General features: G+C 42.8%; 1 protein-coding gene across 1 annotated transcript; it reads right to left on the bottom strand.

Moving 5' to 3' along the window:
- Nucleotides 1–4,667: 4,667 nt before the first annotated feature.
- LOC306738513 (homeobox protein OTX1 B-like) lies at nucleotides 4,668–8,658 on the bottom strand (the record flags this gene model as incomplete). Its single annotated transcript, XM_079220375.1, has 3 exons — nucleotides 4,668–5,456; nucleotides 7,624–7,775; nucleotides 8,565–8,658. 3 exons carry the CDS (start codon nucleotides 8,656–8,658, stop codon nucleotides 4,668–4,670), a joined length of 1,035 nt encoding a protein of 344 aa, XP_079076501.1.
- Nucleotides 8,659–11,020: the final 2,362 nt, after the last annotated feature.

Here is an 11,020-nt window from a genome sequence, read left to right as displayed (position 1 = left end):
AAAATTGAAGCCAATGCAGAAGTGCGTTAAACCTGCATTCTCTCTAATGGCCACCAGGGGCCGACTCCTCTGGTTGTATAGAAGTCTATGCTGCATGTATTAAAGCTGCATTCTCTCTCCTGACCACCAGGGGGCGACTCCTCTGGTTGTATAGAAGTATATGCTCCATGTGTTAAAGCTGCATTCTCTCTCCTGACCACCAGGCGGTGACTGCTCTGGTTGTATAGAAGTCTATGCTTCATGTGTTAAAGCTGCATTCTCTCTCCTGACCACCAGGGGATGACTCCTCTGGTTGTATAGAAGTCTATATAAATGACTCTACTTCTCTCTTGATTTATTCCCTCAGTAAACATTGTAAACATGAGTTTATGTCTCAATCTCTAGTTTCAAGTCTTCTTCAATACAGCATGATGTTCATTTAGTAAATGATGGTAATTTAGAGTCAAACAGAACATAAAGCAGGGGATGCTTTAGGGCGGGGTTTACTGTGATTGACAGGTCTCTACCAGAGACGTATACAGTGTACCTACGTCACTACTCCATCTAAATATGGTCACTTCCGTTCACGGGTTGCAAAAAACAAGATGGCGACGGCCAAAGCGTCAAACTCGAGGCTTCATTACATCAGTCCACAACTACTTCCACTTCTTATGTACAGTGTATGGTTTAATCTGCATGGCTCTATTGTGAGTAATCCTCCATTGGATTTTTGTTGAGGGAATCAGTGCTATGCTAACTTCTTGGTGGGTCTTTTTAAAAAAAACCTTGTCCCTGAAGCACTCCATATGGACCCAATAACTGCTCACAATTCAAATACCTATCAATATATTCATGAAATGATAAATAATCAATATAAACTGCTGTGTGTGTAGTGTTTGTTTCTATGATTAATTGATGATGTTGTAATGAGGTTAAGTAGGCGGTGCTACCCAATTTTCATCAACTACAAAGTTGATCATTGAATAGAAGTTGAAACGGACACGTTCAAGCTTCTTTTGAGCACTTCTAACTCAGACAAATCACACAGATTTGGAGTTGTTGGAAGTTAGATTGTTTATTTCATGACGGAGCTGAAGGCTAGCAGTTTCCCCCCGCTTCCATTCTTTGCGCTAAGCTAGGCTAAACGTTTAATGGACGATCTCCGTACCGGACACGGAGATGAAACTCTTCTCATTCCGGTTTGACTGCAAATAAATATTTCAGTTTGGGGCGACTATGACTCAGTGGTGAGCAGGGTCGTCCTTCAATCAGAGGATCGGCAGTTCGATCCCCGGCTCCGCTAGCCCATGTCGATGTGTCCTTGAGCAAGACACTTAACCCTAAATTGCTCCTGTAGCTGTTCTACGGTGTATGGATGTTAGATAGTACTGATGTGGCACCTTGCATGGTAGCCCCTTTCATCAACGGTTTAGCTCCATCAGCCGGTCCGCATGCCGTCCAGGAAGTGGCTTTTGTCCCCCGCTGCCACATCCTGTGTGTCGGGACAGGAGAGGCCACAGCGCTGCTTCTTCAGGATCACTCGAGAGGACACTTTGATGTCCTCGGAGGCCTCGTCGGAGAAAAGTGAGGCCGATCCCCCCGAGAAGACAAAGTGCTTCTGGAAAAGTAAGAAGCCAAAAAAGCAGAGTCACTTTGTCACTACAAAGACGAAGAATAAAAGGTTCGGAAGCCCCCCTGGGGAGAGGCTGGCGGGGTAATAAGACATCCAAGAACAGCTGTTCAGAGAGAGAAAGAGGGGCGTCCTTTCTCTGCAATAAGCAGTGAGAGATTTCCTGAACATGGCCTCGAGATTAGTTTGCTCTAATGTGGTAAACCCCAGCTCGTGTTTGCACGAGGCAGCGGTGCACGCTGGTAAAAGCCCAGCAGGACGCAGAGCGGGCAAACACACGTCCCGGACGCCGTGTTTACCGAAGGACCTGTTTGCCCAGCTGCTGGAGGGGACGCCGCGAGGACGCCGGCACTGCTGTTAATTAAAATCGTGATTCGTCCCTTTTTTCCTTGGATCAAATGAGTTGTACATTACTGTTGACGCGGCCAAACAAACAGCTGGGGGATGCCAGTGTGCGTGTTTGCTAACCTGCCCGGCGGCTCGGAGGACGCCTCTTTAGCGGGGAGGAGGGGTTTGATTATCGACGCGCTGTTCGGATGTTTAACATTTGTACAAACTTAACTCTGACTGGGAATTTTTAGAGCCGGGCAGTGAGGAAAAAGGTTTTTAAAATGTTGAATTAAAAATATCTATAGCTAAACAAGACACAATCACCAAACAAGTCAAATGTCAGCGAGACTTGAACCTCTTGAATATCTACTAATATAAGTGAAATTTAGGTAAAAATGGCGTTTACGATAGAATTTTAAGATCTCTTTTGTATCTTGAAAAGCCCAAATACACACATCTTATTTAAATAAATCTCATCAGCAAGGTTTTACATGTTCCATTGGCTTTTTGTATTATCTTATTAAAAGCAAAACCACCCAACCCTGTCTCCTAAAAATTACGTTCCCCCAGAACTAATACGCATTCCCAATTACGTTTGATCAGAAACGTATCTCCTCCCTGATTATGTTTGTGTTTGACGTATTACACATACTTTGATTATACACGTATAGGTGGATTAAACACATATGTTGCTTATACACGTATTTTTGTTTTATTGTTTTTATGTTTGTGTTTGACGTATTACAAATACATTTATAATCGTGTGTTTGTGTTATTGTTTTCTTGCTTTATTTAAGCATATTTTAATTTTTAAACTCTGCGGAGAAAAAAGAAAAGAGGGGCGGGGTGAGGCCAGTGACAGCCGGCCAATGAGAGCCGGGTTGAGAGGGTTGTTTGTGAATGCAGCCCAAAGTGTGTGATAAACTCCATCTAGTGCAGTAAACCACTGCGATCATCAGCAGACACTCGGATCTCTGTGGTCACATCAAGTGCAGAATCTGACGTGAAAAATATTCAAACGGGCGGAAGGAGTCACGGGACCCAACATCCGGTTTTCAAAATACTAACTGATATGAATGTGTTCAGAACATTTCTGACCACATCCAAACATCTTAACTGTAACAGTACGTTGTGTTTGATATATTACAATATTTCTGTAAGACCAGTACAGTTAAGATGTTAAGACCCAATCACTTCTCAGCGTTTACCAAGAACTCAGAGAAAACCCTCTACTTATAATTTAACCAAAACCCACGCGTCGGGCTAGCTGGTGTACTAGCTTTTTAGCTAACGACGAACACAAAAAGACAGCTGGGAACATGCAGTCAGTCCCATTATCTCTCTGGGCTTCTTTTACATTTTCTCTGATTTAAACTTTTTACTCATCATATCATTCAATAAAGATAAAGTGAAGAAGGGAAAAAGCCCTTTCGCTTAGCTAGCTCTCAGTGTGGAGGTCCGTTAGCTCGCTAGCTAACAGGACAACGCATCTACACAGGTTATTCAAAAGATGAACCTTATTTATCACTGACTCTTGTCTCATTACTGTCTCTGTTTGGAAACAGTTTATACTGACAGACGAGGTTAAATGAAACGCTACACACTGCTAATAAGCTGCGATAGCTTCCTCCATATTTTTGACTCCAGACACTGTGAAGGCGGTTTGCGGTTGTTTTAACAGCAACACATCAGACTGTGTTTATTCTGGGAAGCTTCCAGGTGTGAATGTGGCGTAAATGACAAATAGAGCTCTCACTGAATCTGTCCTGAATAAATAAAGCTTAAAAACAACAATCATCTATTTATCCAAGCGTAACTAATCATATATGTCCTGATTTTTTTTGTGGTTCACAACCAAACCACAGACTCAAACCTGCAGGTCAGGTTTACTGTTCATGATTATTAATGTGTTTATGAACCAGTTAAACCAGTTCAGCACAATTACATAGGGATTAAATCATGTTGGAAACTGCTCTGTTGATGAGACAAACTTGAGTCGAAATAAACGTTTCTCCGGACTGCTCATGTTTTAACAAGACTTTATTATAAAGACACGAATGTACATCTTTCAAATTTCAATGGAATACTGACATTGCGTGTCTAATTTCACATTTTTTTAATTTTCTTTCCATCTCCAAAAAACAAATAGCAAAAAAATCTTTCACCTTTATAAACAAGTGCTGCAATTCAATCTCCAAAATACAACACCCCACAGGCTATACGAAGAGTTTCTGAACGAGATTAAAGTTTGAAATCAGATAGAATTTGAACATCAGCGATCCTGAAAATCATAGCAGCATCATGTTTTTCACAACAAAAAAAAGAAGAAGTTTTGTTCGGAAAAGCCCAGTCAAGAGTCTACTTTATTTCTTTGAAGAATAATCCCGATCAAGATGAAGTTAACCGATTGATCACTGAGACGATCCCAGACTGCAGGTTCCACTGAAATTGTACTATTAATAAAAAAGGCCTTCAAGAGTTGTAAATGGGTCAGTTTCTCTCGAGAGTTCTGGAGTAGAAAAATAATCCTGGACGAGTCGAATCCGCTGACGTCGACCGAGCCGAACCCCCGAGGCCTTCGGGCTCCATGTGCGTCGTTTCAGTTCGTTCACAGATAAACTTTCTTAAAAACGTCTCTAATATTAGTTTAAAGGGTCTTCAAAATATAAACCACCAACAACAAAAAGAATACTTCTTTGTAAGCAGAGAAGAAGAGAAACACGGGAGGTCACAGCACTTGGAAGCGCCACGAGGCCTGGTCTTTGTAGTCCAAACAGTCGGAGGCGTTGAAGTTGAGTTTCCAGGCCGAAGCCGCCGTCTGCTCTTTGTAATCCAGACAATCTGTGGAGTTGAAGCTGAGGCCGGGCGCGCTGTAGGCCTGGTGGTGGTGCGACGGGTGGTGGTGATGGTGGTGGTGCCCCGACGTCTGGGCGATGTGGTGGTGCGGGTGTCCCGACATGGAGCTGCCGGTCATGGGGCTGAGCTGGTGCGGGTGGTGCGGGTGGTGGTGGGAGTGCATGGGCGCCAGGTACGAGCCGCACTCCACGCCGCCGAAGTAAGAGCCGGACGCCGAGGCCGGGTAGCCCTGGCTGTACGCCGCCGCCGTCTGGCTGTAGGCCACCGGGTAGGAGGTCGTCCCGCCGGCGCCGGAGGACGAGGCGGAGCGCTGCATGCAGGAGGCGCTGGCGGGGGCGACGGGGTCGGGCAGCGAGGCCGGAGCCGGCGCCGGGGAGATGGGCGCCGGGCTCCAGATGGACGACACCGGGGCGGTGACGGAGGAGGAGGCGGCGCCGCCGATCAGACCGGGGCCGCCGAGGCCGGAGGAGGACGCGGAGGAGGACGTGGAGGAGCTGGAGGAGGAGGAGCTGGACACCGCCGGCGGGGTGAACTGGCCGCTGCTCTCGGAACCGGTGCTCTCTCTCGCCGGAGACGACTTCTTCTTCATCGGCTTCACCTTGGCGCTGTTGCTGCTCTGCTGCTGCTGCCGACACTTGGCTCGTCTGTTCTTAAACCAGACCTGCGGAAGGAGGAGAGGTCAAAAGGTCACGCGTCGGCTGGATCAGAAGCCACACAAAAAAAAAGCAGCCGAAAACCTGACAAAGCTGGCAGGAACTAAACACCTTTCCTCTACTGAGGTGCTGTGGCTCTGACCTTTGACCTTTACTGCTGGCTGCAGTTCATCAGAGACTCTTTTCTGTGGATGAAGACTCAATGCCGACCGCGGCAAAAATAAGTAAACGTGCGGAGCTTGTGAATCTGTGTTTCTTGGAGAGGGTCAGTTCACCGAAATGATAATGAAAGCATATTCCTCACTTGGTGGCATTTAGGGATGCAGATTTCTGGCATTTCAGGTTTCTGCCTCCACCTCACAGTATAATCATCCCGGTATCATGGCAGCTCATGAAATAGTCACAATAGATTGTTTTTGTGTCGCTCAGCACAAGAAAAATGCTAATAGAAGTCAAATAGGATCTTTTTTCGAGGCGCACACACAACTTAAACGCTTCCATGTGACGCAACAAACTAAATATTGAGAAAGACCACTCATAGTGGGCGGGACTGGAGGTGAATGGGTTCAACAAATAAAATGACTTTTCAGCCACGAGACCAAGACGTTCAACTCCGCGTGACTTAGGTTGTATTTGTGTAAGTGACACATGTTCGGGAAGGTTTTCCTAAAACTAACTATACGTTGTTATTTTATGTTTTTCCTAAAACTAACATTTGTTTTGTGGCTTAATGTCGTCCCCAAAAAAGAATTCAGCACAAAAAGAAATGGACAATTCTTGTGGCTCCGCACTAAACCCATCGATTGCATGCAGACTGTCTTAATATAATAGATGGGAAGTACCCACACTGAACATTTTGCATGTTAGAAATCTATTTTGTGAATCAATGCCTCTTTTATTCTGGATAATCAGATGGGATAATAAACACTGCACACAGCGCTCATAAGGACTATTTCTTCAGGGACACTCTGTGGAAGGAGACACTTTGGAGGCAGAAACCTCCGACATAAATATTTAAAAGTCTGGAGAAATCAAATTCAAAGTATCTGTGTGGTGAGACATCACAATAAATAAATAATATATATATATATATATGTTATTTTCAGTGAACTGTCACTTTAAATCCTGTTGTATTGAGACCAACACAGTGCCACCACATGTTCAGTAAATCGCCCTCAATTATGTGATAATTACACAATAGGAATGCCCCAATTAAATATGTATTTCTAACTAGATCATTCATATTATTAGTGAAAGTGAAGCATGATCTCAGAGGACAATGTTTAGATGATGCAACTCATCTAAACTGCAGTGATTTTTCTAAATAAAGTAAGTAGAACGAGCACCAATAACCAAAAGATGTATCTGCACTTTTGATATAATTGTCCAGTATTTATTTTGCATGTTTTCTTTGATTAGTTCTGCTAGCTTGTTGTCCTCTTTAATGGCAGTGAACACATCAGGGGCGACGACTTAAATAAATCCAGAACTAAAAATAGCGACGTTTAGAATATATATTTATATATTTATATATGCTTCCATATAACAACAGCCAGTCCTGCTGGTGCCAACGGGCCTGTCAGAGGGGACTTACTGGAGGCTCTGGTGGTAAAAGCGGCCTGTCAGCAGCAGCGGAAAGCAGAGAGGCAGCGGCCATGATGGCAGCGTTAAGCCCAGCAGAGGGCCTCTGAAGCCGGGGACGGAACAGAAACCTCACCGCAGCCAAATGCATTATTAAAGACTTGTCTCTACTTGATCACAGTAGCTCAACTTTTTTTTTTTTACACTGGAGCTAATCGTGCAGAGGCCCGAGGTGAAAACATGCACAAAGTGGCTCCAAAACTTTTAAAAAGCTGAGCTCGGATGCGTAAAACTAGTCCGTTGGGGACGAGTTTTACGCATCCGAGCTCAGCTTTTTAAAAGTTTTTTAGCTGTATTATTTAGCAAAAGAGATGTAACAGAACCAGCTTCCGGGGAACGTGAGCTCTGAATGCTTTCTGCTGTGACCTCAACGTTTATTGCACTGCTTATTTTTTACACCAGAGTTTACGTTGTACAGGTATAACCACAAATATACGCAGCTGGGATGTTATTGGATAAACATTGCGCGTAAAGTGTAAAGGAAACTGCTCTGAATTGTCCCCAGAGTCTATATTTCCGTGTCTCCTCTCTGACCTGCACTCTGGACTCCGGCAGGTTGATCTTCAGCGCCACCTCCTCCCTCATGAAGATGTCCGGGTAGCGCGTCTTCCCGAACAGAGACTCCAGGATGTCCAGCTGCGTGCGCGTGAAGGTGGTCCGCTCGCGCCGCTGCTTCCGCGGGTTTCCTGGAGGAAGAGGAGGAGGAGGAGGAAGAAGAAGAAAATTACTAAAAATGAATCGTTAATGACTTTGTCCAAGACACGACTTTAATAACATCCATCCAAAAGTTAGAGACGGACTCGAGTCGTGGGTTTGGAGATAGTTTGTGTTTGTGTGTGTGTGTGTGATAAGTTTATTTTTTCTCTCTGCGTCGTGTCTACCTTGAGCTTTATATTTTATTATTATTATTATTATTATTATTATTATTATTTATAACATCCTTTTTTCTAGCTTCGAAAATATGTTGGGCCTATTTAGATAGGAGCGTTTTGTATCACCAAGACAAACGTGACTGGTATATATACTTAACGACAATAAAAAGTGTTGCAAATTACAACATAATTGCGGCCTTAAATGCACCACAAGCACACACACAACGATAGTAACTGGTCGACTTAACGACAATAGAAAAGTTTTGCAAATTACAACATAATTGCGGCCTTAAATGCACCACAAGCACACACACAATGATAGTTTAATATCACGCGTAAACCACGTCTGCGCCTATGTTTGAAGTCACTTTAAGAACTTAAAAAGAGTTGTATTAGTTTTTAGAAGAGGTAGTACCACGTGATCAACTTTAGCAGCTGTGTATAAATATTAGAAATACATTCTGCATGGAGATAAAAAAAAAAACAAGCGCAGAAATATTGATATATTCCAAATATATCAATATTTCTGCGCTTGTATTTTTTGGGGGATGTGCTGCATCTGTTCTATTAGTCTGTTTTAAGCTTTGGGTCTGGGGCTCGTACCCGGGTATCCCACAGACGGGTGCAGCAGGTCCATGGCCCCGCTCAGGCCCAGGCCGTTCATCCCGTACGGGGCCTGCTTGAGATAAGACATCATGCCGAGGCCGGGGTCTGGAGGGCTGGAGGGTCTCCTGCGGGAGAGAAGAAGCGTTTCATCATTCAATATGCGCCACTGCATTATATAAAACGGATATACAACTTCTCAAAATGCAGGCCTATAATAAAAAAATCCAACGTATACTTAAACAAACAAATGCTATGTAGTCCGATTTAAAGTGCCATTTTATTAGTAATATAAAAGCCTAATGAAGCCTGCCATTTCATTTGAATGCAAACAGAAGAAACTCTCTCAGTGTTATGCAACCATGAACATGTAAATGATCCTGCTGGCTCTAGATACCAACACACAACTACTTTGTTTTACATTTTGTGCGTTTAGAATGAAGTGTAACATCCTAAATCACGAACAATGGTGATGTCACAACATACGAGTCAGCCTTTTAATAATCATAATTTAGTCATAGGGGAAACCAAATTCTGATTTGATGGGAAATGGCTTGAATTATGAGGGAAATGTGTGTTAAACAAGTCACGTGCTGTTTCGTGGAGAATTCATCTGCATGTTGCAACGAAATGAAACAAGTTTAAAATCGTTCTTTAACGTGTAAATAAATACAAAGGGACGTGGAGCTGAACTGAAGCTCCGAGCTGTTTGATTCATGTGAAATAAAAAGATACAGCAGCCCCTTTTTTTTTTTTTTAGAGATCACATCCGTTTGCTGTCAGTCTCAAAGAAGCAGCGAAGAAGTAATTAAATATGAGAAGAAAAAGAAAGATGTCACCAGGAGAAACTCTGATTTTAAATGAATAATATGAAGATGGACAGAGCGGTGTGACCTCGGTGGGTCCAGAGGGGACCAGACGGGCCCCCGGTCCCATAAACGGGTCCCGTTATCACTCAGATCTTCATTACGGTTTCATTAATTCAATAGCGCACAATTAAATCGACCTGTGGAGACGCGCGTTTGAATTACAGGCCGCTGGAGACTTTCTCTCACCTCCGAATATCAAAGCTTTCCTCCAATCTAATTTATTCACACTGACTTTCTGACTGTAATAATGAACTCATGCTGCGATGCAATTTATTTATGTTATACTCCTCTTTTCTCCCCCAGTAATGCAGTTTGTGTGTCACAGTTTGAATGTTATATACTAGTTTTTATGAATGTGTTGTATTTAAAGTGTATTATTGGGTATATATTCACGTGCTATACTCTTTCCCTCCCACATGTCCTTAATGTAATCTATTTATTTACGACTATTTACTGCAGTTATTTATTGTTTTGCTTTGGGAAGAGGCCTTATTTAGGCATGTACTAAATGTCATATTTCACTTTAAACACGGGGGAAAAACTCATTAAACACGCAGTATGACACACACACACACACACACACACACACACACACACACACACACACACACACACACACAAATGCATCATGCTTAAAGCTGAACAACAGTTGGTACATGACATTAAATAAAAGTGTAAGAAAGTGGTTGAAAGCAACAACTGATTTGAATAAAAAGAACATAATAAATAAAGATATATATATATATTTTTTAAAGCTTTTATCTCAGAATGAGTAAATATCCTGTTACTTTGATTTACTGTTTTTTTTCTTCTCCTCCCTGCAGAACTTCACACATTAGCTGCAGCTGTAATAAACGGCCTTAATGATGACCTGTTAGTATTAGTGTAAGACAATGTATTTAGATAAGAATTTGCATAATCTAGTGGGGTCCTTTTAGCAGGTGAATGCTCTGGTGGACCTGAACACTCCACGTAAAGCTCCACGCATCTGCATAACCGCAGGAAGGAGCCGAAACACGCAATGCAAATGCGTCAAAAAACTGTGTGCAAATGAAGTCCATTACAATTTAGATTAGATCTACAGGCGACAATTAGCGGAGCGGCTCTTATCGGCGCGGCACCGGGCAGGAGGCCGCGGGCAGGAGGCCGCGGGCCGGCTGCGGGAGGACGGGACTCCGGATGAAGAGGAAGACCTCCAGTTAAATCAGGTTATACTTATAATGTGCTTCAGTCCGAAAGGTTACAGATAGTATTGCTTTATTGTTGTTATTTATTTATTTTTTCTCAGAGGGAAATACATCAATTATTTGTAGAATTTATTTAACACATCTTGTGTATTTTAAGTTGTTTATTGTTGTTTTATAAATGTTATAACCGCCTCGTTTTGAGAGCTTCCAAAACACTTAAAATGAAAAGCAGGTCATTAATAATAATAATAATAATAATAATAATAATGGTAGCCTATATATATAATTTCAGTCATGTTTGAGGCTTTATCTGGTAGGATATGATCCCGTAAATCAGGAGAATCAAACGGGAGAAGTGAAGTGAAATAGAAACACGTCTCACCTTCTTCTCGCTCCTGTT

This window comes from Taurulus bubalis (assembly GCF_910589615.1).
Source record: "Taurulus bubalis genome assembly, chromosome: 6".
NCBI classification, from domain to species: Eukaryota; Metazoa; Chordata; class Actinopteri; order Perciformes; family Cottidae; genus Taurulus; species Taurulus bubalis.
This window is presented reverse-complemented; position numbering and strand designations above follow the sequence as displayed.